A 26,652-nucleotide genomic window follows, 5' to 3' on the forward strand; every position below is an offset into this window, starting at 1 on the left:
ATTTACATCTACTGAAGTGTCACAAATGATGTTTCTATATGGTTTTAATACACTTGAGTAATAATATTGCTAGGAAAATAAGATAAATCTTAATTTATCATATTGAATTGTACTCTTTTTGAACGTAAATATGTGGATTTCTTATTAATTGTTACACTTACAATTATAGCAGATTTTATAACAATATAAAGTAAAAATAATTAAATAAATACATATATATAAAGATGTTCACACATATATACACATATATAAAGAAGAATAAATATACATAATTATTATGTATAGTAGCCTACTGTGGCTGTGAGCACGGCATGCTGAGGCCAGCGCTCAGTGGTCAGGTCCCCGGATGACGGTTCAGCGTGAATATGGCGCAGAGAGCACGAGCAGCGCGCTCGTGAGGGCTTCGGTGAGACTGATACGCGCACTTAGCCCGCTGAAGCTAACTTTACTCTCAAGAAACTTAACCGACCATATGAAGTTTATTTTTCAGCGAACACTCTTCTCACCACAGGTAGGACTTTTAAAACACGATTTGTATTACAAACGAGAGTCGTTTGTGTGCCATCGCAGTTTGTTTTGTGTGTCAGCCTGTAGTTTCGGTGAGTTTGTTCGTCGTGCTAATTTAGCTAATTCCTCACAGCTAGCTAAGTAGCTTGGTCTACCGAGTGTCAAAACATTACTTTAAGTGATAAAAGATACTAACTAGAAAGTTACTTTGTTTTTAATGCCACTGAAGTTTGTATTTATGTTTTCAGATTTAGATTGGGAATGAGTTACAGTAGTCTGCAAATAATGCCATCATTTCAGACCCTCTTTTCACTCAAGATTCGGATCAAGAGATAGATTTGTGAGCTGCTCCTGAATTGCTATCTGGAAAGGAATAAATCATTCGTTATATTAGTGTCAGAAGGCGCCTGAAACTACTTGAAAGTATAACTAAAGTGTTACTGGTGGTGCAGCTAGTGACATAATACAGTAAATAAATAACACAAATGAATAAGACTTGTTCTGTTAGAGCTTGTAAATCCCTAAAATGTGTGAGCGATTTTCTACGTGTCTGATAAGAAGCTGTGATGCTGACACTGTCCATACAAGTAACTAAGCTATTTTAGTTTATTTGACATAAAATATCATATAATTCATGTCAAAGTTCACAGTACCTTCTAACGATTCTCCGAATGTAAATTGGTAATTTTTAGTCGTGCAATGTTTGGTTTTGGTATTGGTTTTGAGTGGGCAGTATGTGGTTTCAGTTGTAGTATCGATTCTGGGCTGCGTTTCTCAAAAGCATCGTGTTGAGCGAAGTTGATACTAGAGACCATTGGTGACTGTATGAATCGCATCATGAGAGTCACTATTTACATAATTTAAAAGAGACCTTCCTTTTCTAAGGGGTGTAAAGCAATAATCACTCAACATATTCAGTATGCCAGCTTGTTTGACATCATTTTTTTTAAATGGAACAGTTTATTGAAACTTTAGACAAAATAAACCTGCATATGTGTATTGTTTTGTATCATATCTGGCTTTAATGTCCCTTATAGCATGAGAGAGTGATAATATCGAGCTCTCACACCTTCAGTAAAAACACCTGTTTTATTCAGAGGCACAAACTGAGAAAAATGTTGTCTAAAAGAGATGAAATTCTGATAGCTTGCTTTGTAATATAACAGGCAAGGCAAGTTTATTTATATAGCACATTTCATACACTGTGGAAATTCAAAGTGCTTTACATAGAAAGGAATAAAAATAATCACAAAATAAAAGTAAAGAAAATTAAAACAGTTATTCAAAATGTTTTACATAGAAAGGAATTAAAATCTCACACTATGGCAATTCAAAGTGCTTTGCATAGAAAATAAGCACAAAATAAAACATACAATGAACATATAGTGCATTTCTCTCTTGACCTATACAATATTTTTTACGTTTACTTAAAAAAATCGTTAAAGATTGCACAATAAAAAGACACGTGTACCACGAACTGAAGGTAGACATATTAACCATTATATTTAAAAGACTAACTAAAAAGTATTTACTGTCACAGGGCAGAAGACATGTAGTAGATTGTGTATGACAGGTTTTTCTGCACCGTTTTGATCATGTTTGATAAGCCTCAGAAATTGATAGTTTTAGTCTATCTGTGCTTTTATAATAAGGTGTGCAACATGATATCTAATTGGAATGCTGCCTTTGTCTTTGTGATGAACTACTATAAAGAGTGAATACAACCTCTCACAAGTTACTCAGTATGTAATGGGGTTGTCGTTCAGAATCTCTTGTACCTTTTTCTAACTGTCCAATGTTCTTCATTGGTTGTTTCACTTTCTTTGCTCCTGTGCTTGTTTCCAGCAGCCGTGAGTTTGTCAGGATATGTCTGCTTCGAGGAGGTGTGATGGGAGATTCAGTCAGGGGCGCAGTCTGTACCGGGCACTCCAAACATTCCTTAAATGCTTCAGTGCCGGACAGGGTCACTCATAATGTGCAATCTCCCATGCTACAGCTTACTTTAGCCCAGCGTTTGACTTTTGCTCATTAAGTTCTAAATGAAATAAAATTGAAACCCTAAACACTGCTTTTGAAAGACAAAGTGTGGTGTTAAATGTTATATTTGACTCAGTATAGGTCTAAACATTCAGTTTTCCAGTTGTATTGCTTCTCAATGACATCGACTCGAATTTCAAATGAATCTGATCATTTTTTAATGAAAAGGGGTTGAATGAGACTGTCCCTTCGTCTGGCTTGAGAGGCAATTTTTCAGTTTCCTGTGTTTCTTTGTCTAGAGCTCTGATATGAATTTCAGGTCTGCCCATGGAAATTGCTGTCTGGACAACATTACCTTGTCACAATCGATCAAAGGATACATTTTTTTGTTGTTGCAACCATTACTGATTTTTTTCAATAGCCAATATGTGGACATGATTTTTAATTATTGTTCTATTTCTTCTGTTTTGACAGGGTATTACAAAAGTAATTTCTCAAGAATGTTTTTGGTATTTGATTGAATTATCTGGGGAAAACAAATATACATTACTGTTCAAAAGATTGCTGTCGGTAAGAGTTCTGAAAGAAGCCTGCAGTTATTTTATCAAAAATACAGCAAAAAACTAGCCTGGCAAGCCAGACCTACATCAAGATGTTAGGTCTGGAAACTCACCATAGACGCGGTTTAATCCGAGGGGCGGGATAAACGGCTGTCTTTCAAATTCCCTCTGCACGCAATAGGACAGCGCTTCAACCAACCAGAGCGTTTTCCCAACAGCCGAGCTAACGTTAGTTGATAGATTCAACTTTTGCCATATCTGGCCGGCAAAACGACGAACACATCTTCCTTTTTTTAAGAATGACTTAAGTGCCGTTCTTTGCTCTTTTCTCAAAGAAAAACTTAACTCCAAGTCCTCCAGAGTCGCGGCCAAAGCCGATTCGAAAGACTGTTCGCCAGCAGCAGTCATTCTTTGTTTTCAAGTGGCAGGTAACCGTCGCAACTCTGTCGTCATTATGTTAAGCCCGCCCCGCCTACTCTATACGCGACGTGATTGGCCTGACCCAATTTAGCTTTTTGCAGCTCGAAAGTCTATGGAGAGTTGCTAGACTGCCCTGGCTGCAAAATACATTTTGCTGCCGTTAGGGTGCGTCTAGATTTCTAGGCTAGCAAAAACCGTAATATTGTGAGAAATTATTACAATTTAAAACAACTTTTTTTTTTTTTTTTTTAATATGGGTGTGAATATTTACTTGCCTCATGATTCACATCATAAAAATGATTATATTCCACGTATTTATAAAAAACAATTTTTTTTATTCATGTCCATTTCAGTGTCATTATAGTGCTGTATCTAATATGCTGATTTGGTGCTCAAGAAACATAGTTGTGCTTGTGCTGCTTATTTTTTAGAGCTTATTTTTTATGCTTATATATTGTATGCTTATTTTTTGAAAATAGCATTTATTTGAAATATAATCTTTAAGATTATTTAAGTCTTTTGCTGTCCCTTTTTCAATTTAATTCATATTTGCTGAATAAACGTATAAATAAATAAATAAATAAATAAAAATCTGATTGACCACAAACCTTTGAATAATGTAGCATCGCCAAAAGCTTTTTAGTAAAGTATCAAGTGGCAGCCAATAAATCTGCATCAGTTCATCTCACTTTGAACTTTTTGGGTGTATGTAGAATGCTTAGCTGTTGTTTCATTGGACAATGTGTTATTGTGACAGGAGGAATCAGTTTTGCACTGTAGGAGAGCAACAATATGTTTTAAAATTATCGTTTTTCAACATGTTCATTTACTAGTTCTTTTGGTTTGTAGGCCTATTTCATGAATTAAATGATCAAGGATACTTTGTAACTGAGTTGAATCTATTGTTGCACAAGTTGTTCAGTAGTGCATTACCTAATTACCCATCAGCTGCAAAGTGATGCCACTTTCCAACTTGCATGTGTGTTTTGTGAGTCCCTGTACTGAACACTGTACTGTTGTCTTTGGTGAGATGATGTGTAATCCGTTCCATCAGAAAGCCCTCTATCAAGCTCTGACCTGCAGTCAAGTTCACATAAAGACTTTGTGTATGTAGCACATGCAAAGCATTGTGAGACATTATCACATTGGAGTTAGGCTACTGCTTTTAGTGCTGCACAATGTCTGAATAACAAATAACGGTTGTTGGCCAACAAGAAAAGCGCTGTTGTTTTTGTTGCATTATACATGTATTACCTGGAATATTCAAAAGGAGACACTGTGTTTTGTTTCTGATGAATGGCCTGAAACATGTCTATTCAAAGTGAGAACTGAGACCCCTAGTTATGTGTGTAAAATATTTTTTTTGCCTGGAAATTGTAGAGAATCGGTGGGAAAACTTTGTCTAAAACAAGCCATGTTGCTTTGCTCTTCTTGTTTTAATCACAGCATTTTAGCGGACAGAAGCAGCAGGTTCTGTAAACACTGGGTTGGTCTGATAAGAAGACCTCTAATGACAGAGTTTAGTTCCAAGGTCAAGCTGTTTTTGCAGTGCTCTGTACTGGGCTTGTAAAAACAAACACTGCTGGCCTGCTTCTGCTAAGTTAGCTTAATACTACAAGTACAAACTTTTACAAAGATATCAGTCTACTTGAATTGTTTCCCCAACTCTTTGGGCCGTTTTGAGGGGTCAGTATCTCTGCTTATTAAAAGCCAATCCGCAGAGACAGTCTTCCTGGCCAGGGCTCGTCTCGAGAGCGTTGACCACAGAGACTTCTTTCTCACTGTTCACCAGTGCATAATGGTATGTGTCTGGAATGCCAGGCTCAACCAGGAAGTGTTTGACTGTTCGAGTTTAACTGCTTTACACTTTTTTTATGTCAGACACAAAGCCTGATTGATTATTGCTCTTTTGTAAACATTTCAAACCTTTTGTGGGCTGATGCCACTGATGGTCATAGAACAGGAAGTGTTTATGGAAATGAAATTGTGTTAGTATTGTAGTCGTGCATTTGTATTTCTGTGTCATGTGTGTGAAGTAGCTGTAGATCTCTGCTAGAGAACCTGCACCTGTCACTCATATTTCACCCTCACCTGTTGCAAAGAAACAATCTCACAGGTGCAAGTTAACAGCCTCAGTTTTTCTGTATAGCATGTAATCGTAAGCTCAGCTGGGTTTGAAATTGCTTCCTTTTTCCTTAGTATTGACACGACTATATTGAGCGTTGTACATTTGTTTTGCCAGCTCAGCTTAATGCAAATGTTTTTTTCTTTCTTGACTCACTCATTTACTTATGTAACATTACCGTTAACTCATTCGCTTCATGATTCATGTACTCTGTTATTATCTGTAGTTAACATATTTGTTTGTCAATGGACTACTTGCACTGAGCTTCATTACGCACTTCCATTTTGAAATAGTACAACTCTTTTGTTTCCAGTTATGTATATTCAGTGTGCTGTCACCTAGTTGACTAAACGCATCCCTCTACAATGAGAGTTAGGCTGCGTCTCATTTCTCTGTAGGGCTGCAACAAACGATTATTTTGATAATCGATTAATCTAACGATTATTAGAACGATTAATCGACTAATCGTCGATTATTTCGCCGACTAATCAGTAAGTTTGGAACGATTATTCAGCCTTTTCAATTAGTTAAAACACTGAGTTATACATATTCTAACTATAATATAAAAAAAAGAAAATCACTTCAGCTTTTGAAATGGTTTGTTTAATGAATTTTGAGCCAACTAAACAGGTCATTCTCTTTAAGTTTTCAGATTTCTGTCCAACTCAAATCACACACAAATGCTCTAAGCATTGGTTAAATATTCGGGTTCTCTTTCAATAGAAAAAAAAAATAAACAAAAAAAATTATCAGCTGCATTACAGACAAACTTAAACTGCAAACAATTATTATAAGAACACAATTTTAAAAAAAATTGACTGCTGAGCTGACAGAGACATTCTCATTCACCTTTTAATTTACAGTATAAAAAAATAACTGACATGATATTCTTCATAACATCTCTTTTTGTAAGTCTTCATGAATATGGAACAAAATACAGGCAAGTGATAAGACTGTAATAACTAGTTACAATAATAAAAACAGCCCTGACTCCTAAGCTCGATCAAGCTTTATTCTATGCAAAAATAATCATCACATTACTGTAATTATATTATTATTGTTAATATTATTGCTATTATTAGTAGTATTGCATTCTCTAAAAAGAGATTTACTGCTAGTTATTTAGCTTCAGCTGGAGAATATTCACCTCTCACTGGCTCGTCTCGTGCCGGGTTTTTCCTCTTTAAGTGCTTTAACATGCATGTTGTGCTCCCGTGAAAAGCAAGTTACGCCTTGCATGTATTGCACACGACAGCATTCTTGGTTTGAAGTTTTGTGAAACTTTCACACACCTTGCTAGTTCGGATTCGTTTGCACTCCGTCAGAATTCGCGCTGTGTTTTCTGCTACCGCATTTGTAACGGCTGCATTACACTCTAGCGCTACAGCGCCGTAGCAGTCAAATCGCGATATTGCAGGCCCTTACATTAGGTCACGTGGGATCAAACGACTTCTCGACAACAAAGATATTTGTCGACAATTTTTTATTGTCGACGTTGTCGACAATGTCGACTAATCGTTTCAGCCCTATTTCTCTGTCTTACCCCTTACTCTTACCCCTTCCCCTCGTTTTTGCGCGTTCATGTGAGGGGAAGTGGCGTCCCAATTCTCATTTTGATTAAGGGCTAGGGCCAAGGCGTAGGGCTACATAGCCCTTGAAACCAAATTTGCGGAGGACCACACTTGAAAGAGAGGGGTAGGAATTTCTCAGAAGTGAGTCGCACAATATAACTATTTTCAGCAGTTTAATGACACTCGTGTTTTATGATACTTTTAATAAAATGTTCAAGCTGTTTTTGTTTTGAATCGCTAGTTAACCGCTAGCTAGAAGCTTTGCGCTATTTGCCGTTTACTAATGTTTTGCTTAGCAATGGTGTCGCCGGCGCCGCCGTTAAATACAATGAATCAATGTCTTTGACTGATAACACACAAGCGTGCAAAGATAAAAAGAGACCAGGCAATCAATATCACAACCCGAGATGACGGCATCTTCGTTTGTTTATGTCAACTCGTATCGCCTCTGTTGACGTAGAAGCAGCCAGCTAGCGGAAAGGGAAGATGACGCAAACTGTAATCGAGTGGTGTCTCATTTCTTAGAGAAACGTTCTTCCCCCTACCCCCCTTCACTCGGTATCGAGGGGCAAGGGGAAGACGCAGACAAAGGGGAAGGGGAAGGGGAAGGGGAAGGGGAAGGGGAAGGGGTAAGACAGAGAAATGAGATTGGCCCTAAATCTTCACTCTGGGCAACTAAAAAATGTCTGTCGTTAGCCAGTGTGTGTTAGAGGCTAAGTGTAAGTTTAGTAGGGCTGCACGATTTGGGGAAAATGTCATATTGCGATAATTGAGGTCAATATTGCGATTACGATTGCGATATGCGATATAATAAACAAATGGTTTCATGAGTCAACTTGCTTGGTTCTCAAGGAAAATAAATGCACACACAGATTAGTGATTAGCATAAAGAAAAAAGTTCTTTAGTCAAGAGCAGTGAGTGTTTTTCTCTGTTCCCTTTGTTCTTTGATTAACTTTAGCGACAGATTTTTTTTTTTTTTTTTTTTTTTTTTTTTTTTTTTGCATTTTAACAAGAACAAAACATAATTTACATACAAGAGTACGTATAACCATACATGTCAGGGGTAAAGAAAAATAATAATAAAAAAAAATAGAAAAATAAAAAAATAAAAAAGAATAACTTTAGCGACAGATATAATTAGTGGCTACTGTGTACTGTCCCTTTAAGACCAGCCGCTGTCAGAGACGCGGATCTCACACGCGCCTCATTCTTTCACGAGTCATCACAACTCTTCACGTTCATCATAAGACTACTCTTATGTTATGAAGAAACTCGACAAAAAGACATTTTGGCATAATTGTGTGTTATTGTTCGTTCAAGCTCGAAAGAGAACTGTATTCTGTCATGCTGTTTTGTGCGCACGCACGATATTAGCGCGAGTCTTTCTGTCTGTCACAGTCAGGACATTCACAGGCAGCGCGTTCATTTTGCCATACATGTGTGTTGTTCGTTCTACCGCTAAAGAGAACTTGATACTGGCGCGCGTCTGTGTGTGTGTGTGTGTGTGTGTGTGTGTGTGTGTGTGTTTGTGTGTGTGTCAGGAGGACATTCACAGGCAGCTCTTTTATGTCTTATCCATGGTCTTATCGCGCATGAATGGTTTAAAAGCATTTGCATTAATAAGTGCATTAACAGCGCTAATTTGTTTATTTAATATAAAATCGCAGCATTTTGCGTCATATAATCGCGTAGGCTTGACATCGCGATTGCGATACGATTAATCGTGCAGCACTAAAGTTTAGCATAGATATTTTTTTACTCGCTGGCTGAACACTACCTGAGCGCTTGAGTTTCGCTCTCTGTCAAGTGATCTGTATCATGGATGAGCATTGCACCTGTATTTGATGTGTACAGTAAACACTAGTGTGAAGGTGCACGACTCGCCTTCACTTTGCTGTGACTCACTGTACTGTTTCTCGCACACAAAGAGAGAGTGAGAGTCTTACGTGCTAGGCAGAATCGACGCCGTCCCGGTTTTGATTTCAGCAAATCATTTAGAGCGAACGCTGACAAAGTAATTAATATTCATGAACCCAGCAGCTCATCAGTCCTTAGTGCATTATATATTGTTATTAGTAGTAGAATTAGTAGTCGTATTATTATATTTAAATAATAATTACTATTATCTATTCATCTGATCTTTTTTTTACAGAAACACTTAATGACCAACATATCTTAAGCACCACCACCAGTCCTAAGTTCAGTTAAAATGAAAAATATTCATTCATACATAGTTACCAAGTTTTAGTTAATTACTAAAGTTCTATCATTAAATAGTGCTTGATTATCATAATATCATAATATAATGCTTGATTGACTGATATTAAGAGTGTACGTTCAGATATTTAAAAAGCTGTGCCATTTTACATATAGCCTATATGTATGTGTGTAAAATGGCACACTTTTGATCTTTTCCACATCTTTTACATCTATGGGGGTTGGGATACTTGCACACTACAGCCTCACGTGTGAGCCACGTCTCTGGGCTTAACCGGCGTAAACTAATGTTTTTAACCCCTTAGGTATCAAAATTTGGTACCGAAAGACAAGACATTTTTTTTGATACTTGATGGTATAGAGGCAATTCAGTCGGTGCCTTAAAAATATCGAACTCGATACCCAGCCCTACTCCTCGGAATACAATGCTCCATGTAAATTCACCTATTATTATTTGTGGCCTTGAAAGGTCACCTCAGCGCCAGCTTGCTCCAGGGTACATTTAAGTTGCCATAAGCATGAGTGATAAGTAATAAGTTGCTATAACATGAGTGACACATAGTTGCTCATCAAAATGTCAAATGAGTTATGACTGCTCGTCACCGTATGGTAAACTGGTGTTTCCTCTGCAGTGCTTGTGCACGCTTTCTTCCTCTAGTGAATATATATATATCTGCTTCCGGAAACTGTTTTGAATATTTTCCAGTTCTGCAACTTTTGAGTTCTTCACTCGCTCTGAATGTTTTCATTACTCTCAATGTTGAAAACCAGCACTTCATAAAACATTCACGTGGATTCCAAGACTCCTGAAGCTGTGACCTCATGACCCAGCTGACATCGTCCCAAAAGATCGGGTTACACTTCAAATGCTTCACTCTTTTGAAAAATGCCTCTTGCTGCTGCATCGTCCCAGGAAGCAGCTGAGTTTTCCCAGGCTCAGCCCGTCAGGTGTGGGAGGGGGTTTCGGCCCAATCATATCAGAGTCCAGTATTTGGATTCTGGGAGTGTCTCTGATTCCCATGGAGAGAATGGGCAGGGCAAAAGCGAGAAAAGGGAAAGCATGGAGAGTTGGACTGCTTTGTTTTGTACCGCATAAAGAGACTGTTGTTGAAATGCTCAGAAAGGTGAAGTGAGAGAGCTGACATTTTAAAATGAACAGCTGACTGTGTGTCCCTCCCAGTGTTTTGTGAATGAACAGGCTAGTTTTAATTGCTATCAAGTTATTTCTTATGATGTACAGTACACTACTGCTGAAAAGGTTGGATTGTTTTTCTTTGTTTTTTTTAAAGGAAGTCTCTTATGCTGCATTTATTTGATTGAAAATTACAGTAAATATAAACAAGAGTATTGTCAAAAATCTGTACAATTTAAAATAACAGTTTTCTATTTGAAATTTTGAATATTTTAAAAATGTAGGCTAATTTATTTCTGAGATGGCAAAGCTGAAGTCTTCAGTGTCATGATCCTTCAGAAATCTTTCTAATATGCTGTTTTGGTGCTTAAGAAACATTTTCTTAATATTCTCAATTTTGAAAACCATTGTGCTGTTTAATATTTTTGTGGCGACTGTGATACCGCCCCCCTCCCCAGGTTCTTTTATGAATAAAGTTCAAATTAACAGCTTTTTTAATATAGATTTTGCATCATGTAATGTCTTTACTGTCACAAAGTTTCATCTATTCTGAATAAAAGTATGAATTTATGTCAAATTATTTTATTGACCCAAAACCTTTGAACGGTAGTGTATGACTCAGTGAGGTTTCACTGAATGATTTAGCAGATAATTATTTTTGTCTTTCCCTGGTTCTAGGTCTGATGATCTACTGCAGCCATGTTCAGCAAGAAGAAAAAGCAACGTGTCCAGATCTCGGCACCCTCCAACTTTGAGCATCGTGTCCACACTGATTTTGATGAACATGAGCAGAAGTTCGTGGGGCTTCCACGCCAATGGCAGAGCCTCATTGAGGACACGGCCAAGAGGCCCAAACCCTTCATCGACGCCACAGTCATCACTACTGTAGAGCCACGCAAGGTCAGAGGAAAGGAGTCAGCTTGTGTGTTTGGTTTAGGTTTTGATTTAAGCTTTTTAGTTTTTGTATGTTACAATCAATGAGGTAAAGTACTAAGTTTTGGATTCACTAAAGATAAATGATAAATAATGATTCTTGGTGATGTTTAGGTTTGGGAATCTGGGAAAATATTGGAACTTGTTCCACAATTGGTACTTTTTACCTGTCGCTGGATCTTCAAAAGAATTGGTGTGACCTTGCAATCTGAATTGAATGTGTGAGAGTAAGACTTGGAACTTCTGTATTAGTGTTGTCACATTACTGGAATTTCTAATTTCGATATGATAACTTGAAAAATATCCGTTTTCGATACCATGGGGAAAAACTGCCATATAGATATTTTTAATATTATCTCATAATTTTTGATCCATCCACTGAAAGTCTAGGTAATCAATATTTTTAAGATTCAAAAATTATGACACATCTCCCTGGTTTTGCAGACAAGGTTTAAGCTAGTCCCAGACTAAAATGCATGTTTTAGCAGTTTTAACTGAAAGCAACTTGCTCTGACATTTCTTATAACATGTCAGTGTCATTGTTTTGTCTCAAGATGCACACCAGTAATGATTTTTTTCTAGGGAATGTTTATAAAAGCTACTTAAATGTCCTAATTGAACTAAGGCCTAATCCTGATTCCTGGCTTATTCTAAGCCCTGTCTGTGAAACCAGCCCATCGTAACAGTAAGCAATATGAATCAAGCAAGAGACATGATCGCTTTATATGATGAACAGATTTTAATTTAGGCTTTTATTCACATATAAGCATTGATCAATTACCATTATTATTATCTCACCTAATTTTTTCCCCGCTCAAAGTATTTGTGTTTTTACAATGGGGTAATTTTTTTTTTGCAATATCTTACAGCAAAAGGAAGCTTGATTTCAAACTTTGAATTGAATATACAAAAAAGCAAACAAACAAATTACTAGGGATCCGATACTGATACTTTCATTTTTGGTACTCATGTATGTCAGGATTTTAAAATGTTGATACAGACTCAGTACCGAAGTATCGGTTCTCATGACATCCGTTGCAGCAAAAAGTAAAATTTACTGCATACACACAATCGGCCTGTAACAGCAACACTATTTAACTAGAGCGAATGAGACGAGTGAGGGGAAGCGGCCGTGTGTGTTTACTAGCTGTCGAACAGAAGAGAGAAATGAGAAAACACCGCTGGTATCTGTGTTTCGATACTGTGGAAAATTGAGTATTGGAACATTTTTTGATAATTTAGTATTTAAAGAATCTATATTTTTGACAACACTACTCTGTGTGTATATGTATTGTCATATTTGACCTTTTCCCTCTTATCTATTCACCATAAATGCCTCAACCTGTTTGTATTGCACAGGCAATCGTGCGGGGTCGTAAGATCGGTGACGATGGCTCTCTCACGTGGCTCCTGGATGAGTTTGAGACCATGTCGGTGATCCGCTCAAACTCTCTGCGGAGAGGCAGCCCGCCACCACAACCACCACCACGCAGAGACTCTGGATCATCAATAGGGGGCCACGAGAACGGAGAATACCCCCAATACAGACATCCTGATCGCTATGGAGACAGCAAAGAGAGGTGCACAACTTGCATCCCTTACTTCAAAATAAATTTTCGGTTTCCAGTGACTACCATGGCAATATTGACAGTGAGGCTGTTTGTTTTTTTGTCCATGTAGGGAGAAACCGCGTCAGGAGCACCCAAGTGCTGATCCCAGACAGTCTCAGCGACCAGCCCGTTCATCCAGAGAGGACACCCGACCTCACCAGCAGCCTCGCGGTCAGGAGCCCAACAGAAACAAAGAGCCCAACTGGTTAGGAGGGCCAGCTGCACCGCCCCAGCACAGAGAACGTGACAGAGAACCACGTGATCATCACGATCAGGTAGTAAGGAGAGAGGGGGCCAATGATAGGAGGCCCAAATCCAGCTACACTGGTGGGGACAGTAGCCCACAGTCGCCCCGTGAGAAGAGACCACTGTCTGGGCCAAATATCCGCACCCCTAACCTACCTGTTACAGAGGGAGTAATAAAGACTGCACAGCAGACTGGCCGACCTTTCAACACATACCCACGTGCTGAAAGTGACTCTGGAAGAAGCCCCAGTGGTCAGGTACACAGAAATCAAACTAAATATACTATTATGTTTCTAGAATATGAACAATTATAGATGTTTTTTATAGGGCTGGGCTGCTTGTATTTTATAAAATATATCTATATATATTAGTGTTGTCATGATACTGGAATTTGAAGTTCGATCTGATACCGTGAAAAATATCGATGTTCGATACCATTTTCGAAACCACGGGAAAAACTGCCATATATACTGGCATATAGATATTTTTATTATTTTATAATTCTTTTGATAATTTGTGTAGTTTTGTTGCAATAGCTTTCACACAGTACATATAGGCTTTATTTGAAACTGAATTTACAAAAAAAGACAAAGTAAAGTGAGTAATAAAATAAAAACAAATTAGCAAAATGCAAATGATATCACAAATATAAAATAACACTGGATAGTCTTCATTGTATAAATCAAATAGATAAGCTTTATTAGAGCGCCACCGGAGCAAATGAGAGGACGTCAGAGAGAACGAAAACGCGCAGCTGGTATCATGTGTGTCGATAATGCAGAAAAGGAGTATTGGAATTGTTTCAGATATTTCAGTATCGTTTATCCATGTTATGCAGGATTTAAAACCAGCCAAATCTCATGAGCCTTCCCACCACAACGGCCCCTCTACTGGGGCAGTCCGGGGAGGCAGCAGCGGCAGTAAAACTTCTTCTCAGGGGCAACACAGAGCAGAGCCACAGCATCACGCCTCCCATCCAGCCTTAGGCCCTGAGCCTCCGCACAACCAGCAGATTCCCCCGCCACCAAAACCATCCGCCCCGGCTGCACCACCCCAGCAGGCGCGCTCGCCTCAGAGGGAGCCACAGCGGGTCTCCCACGAGCAGTTCCGTGCTGCTCTACAGATGGTGGTTGACCCCGGGGACCCACGCACTTATCTGGACCACTACATCAAGATAGGGGAAGGTTCCACTGGCATTGTTTGTATCGCTACAGTGAAGACCACAGGCAAGCTGGTGGCTGTGAAGAAGATGGATCTGCGAAAACAGCAGCGGCGAGAATTGCTGTTTAACGAGGTGGGTGCAATCCACACGCGATTACTGTGTTATAATTGGATGTTCAGATGGGTGTTTTTGTGTGATATGCAGCACATAGGAGCTGAACATTCTTCTTCAGTAAACACTGTTTGTGGATTGTACATGAAGACATTGTGAAAATTATTATTGCTGGTCGATTTTCCTCCCAACATTTCTTTCCTTAGCCACTTAATAAGACTTTTAAATTGTAACTGTCTGCTTGCTGTGTTTCTTGTTTCTAAGGTGGTGATCATGCGGGACTATCACCATGAGAACGTGGTAGAGATGTACAACAGTTACTTAGTGGGCGATGAACTCTGGGTTGTCATGGAGTTCCTTGAGGGTGGTGCTTTAACTGACATAGTCACACATACCAGGCAAGTATTTCCAATCACTAATTGTTTTTCAGTTATACTCGTAATCGCACATATTTTCAGATTCTGTTTAAAATTGTTAAAACAAAGTTATTTAAACTGTCTATTTTATTTGATTATTTAATTGCAGCATACCTATTAAGCCACCAAAATGAAAATATGATCAAAAGTATGAAGACCACAAATATTTAGGAAATAATTATATTGTCTTTGTGACAGAAAATGTATAATATATTTAAATATGTTTTCTAATACAATCATTATAAAATATACATTATATCTACATTTATAGCTGTCCACCTGTTACTGAGTAATAATGCAGTACCACTAGGTGGCAGGGTATCACAGCAGTCCAGTGTGGCACGCCATTCAGCCTTTGATCATTTTATCAGCTTTAAGGATTTCATTCAATGTTTAACATTTCAGTTATGTTGTTTGACTGTGTTTTCAGGATGAATGAGGAGCAGATCGCCACTGTGTGTCTGTCTGTTCTGAAAGCGCTCTCGGTCCTTCACTCCCAGGGAGTCATTCACAGAGACATTAAGAGTGATTCTATTCTTCTCACCCATGATGGCAGAGTAAGTCCCTCAAAGCTCTTTAATGAAAATTCAATTACGTCAGATGATAACCAGTTCTTTGGCCCTACTGTCTGCAGTTGGGTAGATGAGCTGAAGCCTTTCATGACATGTTTTGACTTGTTATGAGATCAGAAAACTATCCTACTCTCTGTCATTGTAGTGTTGTTTTCTGAGAACCTCTTTGTTGATCTTTAAACAGGTTTTTGACAGACCTGTTCTTTTGTGTTCTCAGACCAGCATGTCTTCTCTTGTGATGAACAGATGACCTAAATGTGCCATTTAAGTCAGCAGTGAGCTAAATCAGAATTAAATTGTTGACAAAGTACCAAAACTTCAAGAACACTACCACCATTTATGTATTTAAGATACCTCAAACAGACTGAGGGTTAAAAAACCATCGCTTGTGGTGCACATTTTTCTTTCTTTCTTTTTTTTAGCTACATGCTTGTCAATGCATTCAGAAATATAATTCTGCAATTTCCGGCCATGATACCTAACCCAGATCTTCTTTTTGATGGTTCTGAACTAGGCAGTGGTTTGTTAAACAGGGTCTATGTGTCTGTGGTTGAAATAGGCGGAAGTTCTTTAAGCCACCCTCAGCTGTTTCTCGGCAGTCTTTGTATGTGTTTGACCTTACATGTTTCATTTCCTCTTGCATATGTCTGACGCTGCTTCTCATGCAGTGTACCAAAGGGCATAGTTTTTTGTGTAGTTACTCAAGCAAGGATTGCAGAAGCTTTCACAGAAAATTTGAAAAACTTTTTAGAAAATACTTAAAGCAATTATTTGTGATGCAAACGGGGCTTTTTTTCACTTTCACATGCTCGTTTGCGGTGTAATTTCATGAAACAGTGAACATTTTAGAGCACATTATATTAGTTAAAAATAATTAAGCCACCAGTGCATAATTAACACATTTATAAATGTTATTTATATCTATATAAATGAGTGTGTATGTATATGTATATAATATATTATATAACATATATTATATATATATATATATGAATATGAATGAAAGAAATAAAACGAGTTCTGACAATTCGATAGTGATCTGACTGATAGATGCTTTCAAATTCTCACATGCGTACTTGTGCATGTGATCTGCGAAGGGCGCTGTAGGTAAATTGTTTAATTGACATGGTGAATCATAAAATTGTTATTTTATGGACGACTGACGTGTGGATTACTGTTGTCATGACACAAACAGGTCTTGCTCATTTGCAGGTGAAGCTGTCAGACTTTGGCTTTTGCGCCCAGGTCTCTAAAGAGGTACAGCGCAGGAAGTCTCTTGTAGGAACGCCCTATTGGATGGCCCCTGAGCTCATCTCAAGACTCCCGTATGGACCAGAGGCAAGTCCCATACCCCTTTACTGTTTTCATATTATGTTGCATTACTGCTGACATTACTGCGGCTTATACAAACAAAACTGTTTCTGCAGGTGGATATTTGGTCACTTGGCATTATGGTGATTGAAATGGTAGATGGAGAGCCGCCGTACTTCAATGAGCCTCCTCTCAAGGCTATGAAAATGATCCGAGACAATTTGCCACCCAAGCTCAAAAACCTCCACAAGGTAGACCTGTAACCTCTTGCTTAACCATGAAGGCACAAAACATAATGTTACACATTACAATGTTGTTCTGTATCCATAGGTCTCGCCACTTCTCAAGGGATTCTTGGACAGAATGCTCGTGCGAGATCCTGTCCAGAGGGCCACAGCTCAAGAGCTTCTAAAGCATCCCTTCCTGAGTAAAGCGGGCCCTCCCTCTTGCATTGTTCCCCTCATGAGACAAAACCGCATGAGATGAGAAGAGAAATCAGGGCGGGATCTGTCAGGCCCTCTACTGAGCTCAAAGCAAAGACCCAGATGCAAAGATGGAGTCTGGACTCTGCACACTTTAAACATCTGAAATGATTGTACAGGTCAAGAATTTTAGGAGAAAAGGCCACTGATGCTACGAATCTTGAGGCCCTTTTGAAACAAACATTTTTACCTCTGTTTTTTTTGGGGTTTTTTTTACACCTATAGAATTCACCCCATTTGGTGACATGAAAAAGACATGATCCTTCACAGTGTTCTGCTCGAAGAGGTTTTCCTCTCTGGCTAATTCAGAAACACCAGAACATGTGTTCTCAGTGGTTTTATGCTTCTTTTGGGTGAACCGAGTTAAGGAGGATTAGATATTATGAAAACAAACCACTTGGAGATTCTAATCTGCCCTCAATGTAAAGCAACAATTTGATGGATTTGTTCCAAACCTCAAGCTTTTTTCCTGCACTTCATCTTTTGCACCAGGACCACACTACTCATTAATCCATTTGAACAGGAAAACAACTACTGAAGAAAACCTTTTACTTTATATAGAAAAAAAAAAGACTATAAGAAACTCTAGGCTCCTGTTACAACACTAAGCAATGGTAAACACTGGAGGTGTTTTGTTTCAGACCTTTTTTAATTTTGTTTTAATGAAAGTAGAGAGCTATATCGGTGTGTTTTGAGTGACAGTGTGATAGTTTAAAACACTGTTCTGAGATTGAGCTGCACTCCAATATGAAGCTTCCTCCTTTGATTCATTGTTCCACTTTTTTTAAATAATAAAGGGGGAGGGGGGTTGGGTGTAGGGTTTTTTCTCTTCCAAAACTTTCACCACGGCGCCACGCCACAGAGGAGATCGAGTTGTTTTCCATGCAGGGTAGTCTGCAGGAGAATGTCCTTTCATGTGTGCTTAAATCCTACAGCTAAGTAGCTTACATCTTTGAAGACTTGCGGCCTTTCTCTGAAAGATTCGTTTTGAAGGAGAGATGCTGGACTATACAAATGTGAGTTACGTATGCTCTATTTCATGAGAGCTTGTTCACAGGAAGTGGAAAATATAGATCCCACACACTAAACTACAGGCAGGAATGCTCATATAATTGGTAATTTACACTACTGCTCTTTATTATAAGAGCGCCATGACATGTTCAAGGATTTAACAGAAGAGTAATGGAACAACCAAAGATGGAAATACTGAAATACTGCAAGTTTATAGTCCAAACATATTCCAAGCACACTACATCACATTGCGTTAAAGGGATAGTTCACCCAAAAATGAAAATTTTAATTTATTCTCCTTTTTTTTTCTGCAATGTTGTTTTGGAGCCCATCAACAAAAGAAATATGTGTGCAAAATATCTTCTTTTATGTTCCACAGATGAAAGCATGCCATACAGGTTTGGAAGAACATGACAACATTTTCAATTTGAGGTGAACTATCCCTTTAAGACTGTGTATCTTTTTTTGCTTAGTCACAAAGATCCAGGACCAAAGCGGTTGAAAACGCTGACAAAAAAACCCTGAAAGGCGTTTAAATATTTAGATTTGTTGTAGTGACTCCACATTAGCACAAGTTGAATCGTTTAAGAGAATCGAGTGAATGCACATTTGTTTGAAGATCAAGGTCACAGTTACATTCGGTAATTTACAAATTGTTTCGAAGATGAATTGTAGAGATTAATCCTAGACTGAAACGGTAGCTAATGTATATATGTCGAGTTTTTCTAAAAAAAAAAAAAAAATCATTTTGCTGATGGCCTAAACTGTAAGACAGCAACCATAACTCTAATTGTAGATGTGAAGGTTTGAGAAAATTAATGACAGACATAATTAATATAAAAACACTATTAGGATTTTATTTTATTTTTTCCACCAGTAAAAGTTTTTAATGGTATTTCTTTACATGCTGGGCTGCGTTACTTTTTCAGAAGGTGAAACAATGATGACAATCGGCATTGAAGCAAAGTATAGCATTTAAATGTATATTCAGAGATGAATAAATAATGAAATTGAGAGAGTAGCGTTTTATAGGCTCACGTTTATCTGTGAAATATTGTAGAGATTGTTTAACATCCTCAGTGCACTGAAGCAACAGATAAGTTCAGCATTTCTACAAAGAAAAAAATGCCTTGATGCATGAATATCTGTAATGCATAACTGAAAATGAACACATTCTGTTTGGGCAGTGGCGCAATTGCTTTGTGACCAGCCATGCATTCATTTTTGTTCATATATTATTATAAACCTGCAAAGTTTTATGACTATTGACTGTTTTGAAAGAGGATACCTCCGTTGACCACGAGCCTTATGTTATTGGATTGTGTAAATGGAAAAATGCTGTACTGTGAGCAAAATGGCATAATGCACGATTGTCTCAAAAGACTGATCCAGTGAACATGTTGAATGGCTTCCAGAAATTACTTCTCTTTTTTTTTTGAATCTCATTCCCAGGGCCAATCAGAGTATGTTCTCTTGTGTGGTAAGGTAATCTGCTTTTATTGTGTTAAGTTTTCAATTTTGTTCCTAAATTGGTGCTCTCAAACAGTACTGCGAATGCTCTATGGAAAAGGGTACATTGTATTATCACTTTGTCTCTGTCTCAGATTGTCACTGCATTAAAACTAATGGATTGCCCGTATTCTGCTGACGACTTATTTTAAGCCTAATAGGTTTCTAATTAATCTTGCACTGCTTTTTTTTTATTTTTATCATAATTTTTTTCATCATGTAGATAGTTTTTAAAAAACATTGTTTTGAAGGTGGAATAGAAGCATGAACTTACTTTGGACTAATGTGTTAAAATCATCTTCACCATGCTACTGACAGGCCTGCATTTTTGTGACATGTAAAATGGTTCATACTGTTCATATCGGTCCTGTTTTCTCTTTATTGTCATTTTTGGTGGTCAACCGATGTCAGCGTTCCCTTTTATAACGTGAATTTTTACTGGTGGTAAAATGAACTTAAAACTGTTTTTTTTTTCTTTTGTTTTCCCAAATACAGTTTTTAAACAACCTATTCCGGCTCTTTCTTTTCACTCTTAGGTCAAATGTGTGAGAATGATTTATCTGGAGTCTTCGGAGAACTGTTACGTTATTTATTTCTGCAGGATGTGTCATAATCATTTTGTTTTGTTGAGCATATATGTTTCTAGGCAATGTGGGGTAATTATAGATGGTGTTAACTGGGGAAGTACTGACTGTGAATGTCATCATTTTATAAATATAAAATTATAACACTGCATAATAATCATTTTATAAAATGTTAATTACACTGTATATACAAATTTGATCATTTTTCAAGATTATATGCCGATATGTCAGTGACATGAAGTAAAAACAATTAATATGAATCCAACATAAAAAAAAACACATTTGAATGTGTCTAGGTAGGCAGCTCATAAGCTATTGAGATACAGCCGTTGTCACTGCATATTTCAGCTTTTTCGCTCTCAGGCGATTCATTTATCCACCCTTTTTATCACTTCTGTTTTGTTATCTGCGTTTTCCTCAGACTTAAAGCTAAATGGGGAAGCGGGTGCTTTAGGTGTGGTCGTGCAAATATTTGTATAAATAATAGGCTACAACCACAATGCCGTTTCCACGAATTGCTTTCGGTTTCTAGAATATGATGGTCAATGTGGGCGGGCCGCTCTCGTCGCTGCTGGGCGGGGCTGTGACGGCGACCAATCAGAGCTCGAGCTGCTCATGATAACTCAGCTGTGCTGTGAGTCATCTGACAGCTGCTCGGGAATACATGCACTTGTTGAATCAGGTCCAATTCAGCCGGGGGACAGAGGTTTTGCGTTCAGCTATATGACATCTATGACGGACCCCTTCACACACTAAAAACACACTAAAGAGCCGACTGGACTAAATCGATTTTATAACCTCACATCACGCGCAAGCTGCATTGCCAGGTGAGTTTCATTTTGAATCAGACTAAAGGCCAATTCACAACTAACAACACGTTTGTTGGGTTTTGTCGGATCAGTCAGTCAGTGTGTTACCGCTTTTGGCGTTGGTCGGGGTTTGTTTATATTATAACAATATGACGCTACAATAGAGCTTTTGTGCACCTGTCTTTCTTTTCACAAACCCACAGTAAGCGTGTGAATGGTGCTATTGAATCACACATGGGTTTTGTGCAGTGTTGTAGTGCACAGCAATGACGAACAGAATTAGCATTGTAGATTAATGGCTTGATTTGCAGAGCAGAAGAATCAAAGATCAGTGATGTTTCCCAGCATATACCAGTTATAGCTTTCTATTGGCCAGTTAACAGAAACATGCGTATTAATAACCTATAGCAGAGCACTTTAATGCCGTTCTTTGATATACACTGCTGTCACGACTAAATTTTTTTCACAACATCATATACACAAATGTAATGGTGTAGTGAAAATCATGTGTGGAGATATTTTTCTCCGACTGATAATAATTATGTTCAATAACGAAGAGGTTTTTTTTTTATTATTGTTTTATTTCTGATTGAATAATTATAATAATATTCATGCTATTAATTTTCTGCAAATCTTTTAATTCTTTGGATTTCATTTATTTAGTTGCTTTGCGTTTATTCCATTTATTGGTAGATCCAATTCTAAGGATCAGATTAGTGGTCAACTGATTATTGGTCTATTACTAATGTGTAATTACAGCCATGGAGTGACAGTAGGATATATTATACATTCGTCTACACAATATTTCCCTATGCATAGTGTATATGTTACCGGCAAAGTGTGATATCCCGGTATTGTATAGAATGCCTAGGCAATGTATAGAATGCCTGATGGTTTTTGGCAAAAATACATTACCTAATGTTCTATACATTACCTAGGCATTCTATAGAATGCCGGATTACACACTTTGCCGGTAACATATATATATATATATATATATATATATATATATATATATATATATATATATATATAAAAATACATAATGTGCAATATGCACACAATATAACTTGGAATTTGCAGTATGCACATCTCATACAGTAATCCTGCAAAAATGCACATACTAGTAATATTAAAAATTGTGGCTTCACATTTAAGTTTAATAATGCATTTAGTAAAGAAGTAAGCAGCAAGCCGCCCACGTTGCGTTCTGTTTTGTGCCAAGCTTATGAGTGAAAATGTCACACTGCCAGGAAGGGACATTCCCTCATGTTACACAGGTGACTACACCATTGCAGATTTCAAAGCAAGCATTCAGTGTTTGTGGTTCTTGACATGTTTGCATTCATCCTCCCCCAGTTTGTGGCAAAGCTGGCAGTCATTTTTAGACCACTATCGAGTGACGCTGTGACATTTAATGCCATGGGAAGTTGAACTCTGGGTTGTGCAGATCTTGTTATTCTAGGGTCACGGCTGGGCGTGGAGCGTGCCAGCTGTTGCACGGCCAGCTGTAGATGCATCCCTCCTTTTTCTGCACAACCTCACCAACACGTGGTTAATGGTTAAAAACACATTGGTTTAGTCACACGTAAATGCACTCATCTCTGAATGACGCTCAAATCTAACCTGTCAACGCAGTAAATGCAATGACTCTAACTCAGAAATCGAGTATGTGATCTGCTGATATGCGGGTTACTGAGTCTTTTTGTTTGTCTGTTATCAGGACAGGTGTTTTGATGTCTGCACAGCGATCGTCTCTCTTGCCATGTCTGCGTACTGCCCTGATCTGCGGGGTTCTCATGCTGGCTGCTCTGACAGACTTAACCTCAGGTATGAAGATTTCCTTTCAGCACGCCACATCTTCCTCTTCCAGATAACCAGCCACTAACTTCCTTTGAAAGCTGCTTGTAAAGATAACCAAATTGTCATTTAAGCAATAATCACTTACGAAACTTTGTATACACTATTGTTCAAAAGTTTGGGGGTCAGTGGTATTTTTATTTGAAAGAAATGAATGCTTTTATTCAGAAGAGGATGCATTTGGCTGATCAAAAATTCTACCTGTTCCAAACCTGTTTTCAATATTGATAATAATGTTTCTTGAGCACCAAATCATCATATTGGAATTATTTATGAAGGACCATGTGACACTGAAGACTGGAGTAATGCATCACAGGAATAAATTACATTTTAAAATGTATTAAAACAGAAGATTGTCAGGGTCCTGATCATAATGATGTAAAAAGATTAATTGAATTTATTGGAAAGAAAGCATTATTTTTCATTATGATTCCAATTATTCATTATTATATATTATTATGAATATAATTATTAGTTTGGTATAATATTTTATCAAATGATTAATTATTGTCACTTATTATTGTAAAAATGTTCTCCACTAAAAGTCATGTTGTGCAACCAACATGCAGAAAAAAACATAAAAATATAGCTAATTGTATCATAAAAGTATCATAACCATAGCATAAAACCCAACATGGGACTACATGAAAGGGCTGAAATTTACCTTGTGTAATTTCTCATTTTTTTAATTTTTATTTTAAGGCAGGAATTGCTCGTACCCGATCATGCCCGAGCATGGAGGTTTCCGCTGTGAACCCTCTCCCTGTCGTGGTTTCCCTCAAAAGAGCACCATTCGCTTCTTCTGCGAGCCCGGCTACACTCTACCCAAACGCCACCATAAGTCAACGTGTCAACATGGGGAATGGCATCCGAAAGTGCCCATCTGTATACCCCGCCCAGGTAAGAGAAAATAAAAATAGAGATTTGCATATGCTTGTGCCCGAATACCTCGCCCAACTATTGCAATCCAACATTTTACCGTCTTTCGAAGTAAGAGACTTGTGCAAAAGACTGGAAGCCGCGTATGCTGACAACTCAAACTCTTTCTTCTTGCATCAGTTTTTCGAAAGTTCTGCTTTCTTAATGAAGTAAATGTGTTGGAGAAAGGCATTACACAAGCAGAACCATTAATAAATGACCTAGAATAGATAAACCCCCAGGCATCCGGATGGGAAGTAAAGTCCTAAACCGAGGGGGGAGAAACCATGATGCTGCATTCACTTCCTTGTCTGAGTTTCACGTATCACGAGAGGAAACCAACTGCTTGAGCAGGAAGTTAGCAAAGTCACCAAACTAACCAGTATTTTTTTTTTTTTCTGTGATGCACGTAAAGCCTTCGGAAAATGTTTGCATCATAGAATCCGAATCAAAGGATGCAAACCTGTCACTCGACCACTTATTCCAAAAAAACACGCTCCACATCCGGGCTTAATTTGCATGTCAGTACTTTTTCCAAGCTCTTTGACGGAAATCTTTAAATGGTTTTGTGTCTTGGTTTTTTTTTTCAACAGAGATTCATGTCGGACAACAAGAAAAAATAGACTCTATCCCAAGTGTGGCTACAACTGCTATTGGAGTGTCCATCTTCCTCTTAACGACAACAGCCTGTTTGGTCATCAAATCCCGTCTGCTCTCCTGCCGAACGCAACGGTATGTCATTCCAGATTGTCCCAAAAGCAATGAAATGTTGATTAAGCAAGAATGCATTAAATTGATTAGAAGTGACCGAAATCTTTTGTCACATTATAAATGTCTTTACTATTTTAAATTGATGATAATAATGTTTCTTGAGCACCAAATCAGCATATTAGAATGATTTCTGAAGGATCATGTGACTCTGAAGACTGGAAATTCAACAGTTTTACTGTTTCTTCTTGTTATTTACCTAATGAATCTGAAGTCTCGCACATTAATACTTCCATGTTGTGAAATAAGGTGGATGTCAACATCACATTTACTGTTGCATCTTTCTCATCAGGTGTTCCTCAGACCAGTTGGACCTCGTGGTGGATGGTTTACCTGTATCTCTTCCCACGTATGAGGAGGCAATCTACGGCAGTTGGGGCCAGCGACTCCCGCCGTTCCGCGGACCCACTCAGCTCCTATTGGCCCAGGACGCATCAGAACACAGTCCGCTGACTTCGCTCATACGGTCCGATTCGAACCGTTGCACCGACACAGCCAATCAGAGCACAGATAATCCGCCGCCACCTTACGAAGAGGTCCAATCACGATCCAGAGACACTGGGAACGACAGTGACGAACGGGCTTTGCAAAGTGCACTTTCTGATGATAAAAACAACTAATTACTGGACTATACCTGAACTCACCTTTAGCTTTTTGATTGTTTCGTTCCTTGCACAGGAGTCCTTGTGACTTTTCTTTCAACCTTTGATTGTGGATTCATTCTTTTGTGGCTTAAAATACCAGTGAAAAACTGGTGCAGATGTTTTGAAACGACCTTACTGGTCAGATATATTTTGTGTTTCTTGGTGACCTGCTGCAATATAGATTTATGTCGATGTTTTCACTGGCAAACTGAAGACGTGGCTATCACCTCCCCTCCGTGAGGGGAAACAAGGTGTTCAAGAGAACTTTTATGATTGATAAATGACTTTATTTAATATTGTAGGTATTGCAGCTATATCTGTGAGGGTGAGATGCTGTGTAGTTAACTTTTTAGGGGTAATTATTCCTTTTGACTGATACCTGACCTTTCACCTCATTTCAGTGTTTCTCAGAGCATTTGGATTGCTTATAGCCAGACTGAGATTTTGCCTGCTGACTGATGGATTGTATTTTAATTTCATTTTGATTCCTTCCACCTGAATATCTATCTGTTGTTAAATATTGCGTAAACGTAGAACAGGGGAACTGACTTGAAGTATGCTTGCTGAATGGACATTGAATGTTTATATTTTTCAATTATAATTTTACGATATGTAACATTTACATCTTGTATATAATTCTGCACATAGTTTATGTAAAATGAATAATTATACATTTTTAAAACTTTATGAATGAAATATTTGCTATTAAAAATGATTTTAAATCTTTCTAGGGTTTTTTAGTGGTGTTTAACATGTTTATTTTGAGGTTATCAGAGGTTGATCCTCCCTAAAACCAACATTGTCAGTGGTTTGTGTAATGGTGTTGTCAATAACAGCGGGTTTAACCGCTCTAATAGTGCCAAGCTTGTTAAAAGTTTTCAAACTAGTTCGGGCACACAGATCATTGTTGGATTAGAAGCCAAAACCCATAAGAGGATATCATGAGGAATTTGTTTTATAGAAGCAGAAAAGGAGAGCAAGACACCTACACACTTACGTTTGACCTACATAAACGCTCTGTGAATAAACTTGCTTTGGGCCTTTTTTTCAGTCGGTAGATCTTGTAAAGATAAACCAGTTTCCTGATTCTGCACTCAACGATAGCTATTAAAATAAGTAAAATTTAACATTTCTGGTTAATTTATTTTAATCTGGAGCAAACTGAGGTTAAACATTGCCTAACTGTTTGCAAAACT

At 38.0% G+C, this 26,652-nt stretch overlaps 2 protein-coding genes across 5 annotated transcripts; both read left to right on the forward strand.

The window, feature by feature from the left end:
- The first annotated feature begins 306 nt into the window (after positions 1-306).
- Positions 307-20,382, forward strand: pak4 (p21 protein (Cdc42/Rac)-activated kinase 4). 3 transcript variants are annotated; one of them, XR_014030536.1, is made up of 11 exons: positions 307-511; positions 11,189-11,410; positions 12,803-13,023; positions 13,124-13,556; positions 14,138-14,593; positions 14,837-14,970; positions 15,419-15,545; positions 16,773-16,898; positions 16,988-17,122; positions 17,202-18,369; positions 18,744-20,382. XR_014030536.1 is itself a non-coding variant. In XM_081371203.1 (10 exons), the coding sequence occupies exons 2-10, from the start codon at positions 11,210-11,212 to the stop codon at positions 17,355-17,357; spliced, it is 1,989 nt and encodes a 662-aa protein (XP_081227329.1). In that variant the 5' UTR covers positions 307-511; positions 11,189-11,209; the 3' UTR covers positions 17,358-20,382. The 3 variants fall into 3 exon arrangements, 1 of the variants encoding a protein (XP_081227329.1); XR_014030537.1 differs by having other exon boundaries at positions 17,202-18,597; positions 18,797-19,091; XM_081371203.1 differs by having other exon boundaries at positions 17,202-20,382.
- A 719-nt stretch (positions 20,383-21,101) lies between these two features.
- LOC308694007 (sushi domain-containing protein 6) lies at positions 21,102-26,580 on the forward strand. Of its 2 annotated transcripts, none has more exons than XM_081371229.1 (5): positions 21,102-21,284; positions 22,990-23,096; positions 23,829-24,026; positions 24,638-24,776; positions 25,105-26,580. In XM_081371229.1, the coding sequence occupies exons 2-5, from the start codon at positions 23,003-23,005 to the stop codon at positions 25,430-25,432; spliced, it is 759 nt and encodes a 252-aa protein (XP_081227355.1). In that variant the 5' UTR covers positions 21,102-21,284; positions 22,990-23,002; the 3' UTR covers positions 25,433-26,580. The 2 variants fall into 2 exon arrangements, with proteins under 2 accessions (XP_081227355.1, XP_081227356.1); XM_081371230.1 differs by having other exon boundaries at positions 21,168-21,284; positions 22,995-23,096; positions 25,105-26,478.
- Positions 26,581-26,652: the final 72 nt, after the last annotated feature.

This window comes from Scardinius erythrophthalmus (assembly GCF_964197995.2).
Source record: "Scardinius erythrophthalmus genome assembly, chromosome: 7".
In the NCBI taxonomy this organism is placed as follows: domain Eukaryota; kingdom Metazoa; phylum Chordata; class Actinopteri; order Cypriniformes; family Leuciscidae; genus Scardinius; species Scardinius erythrophthalmus.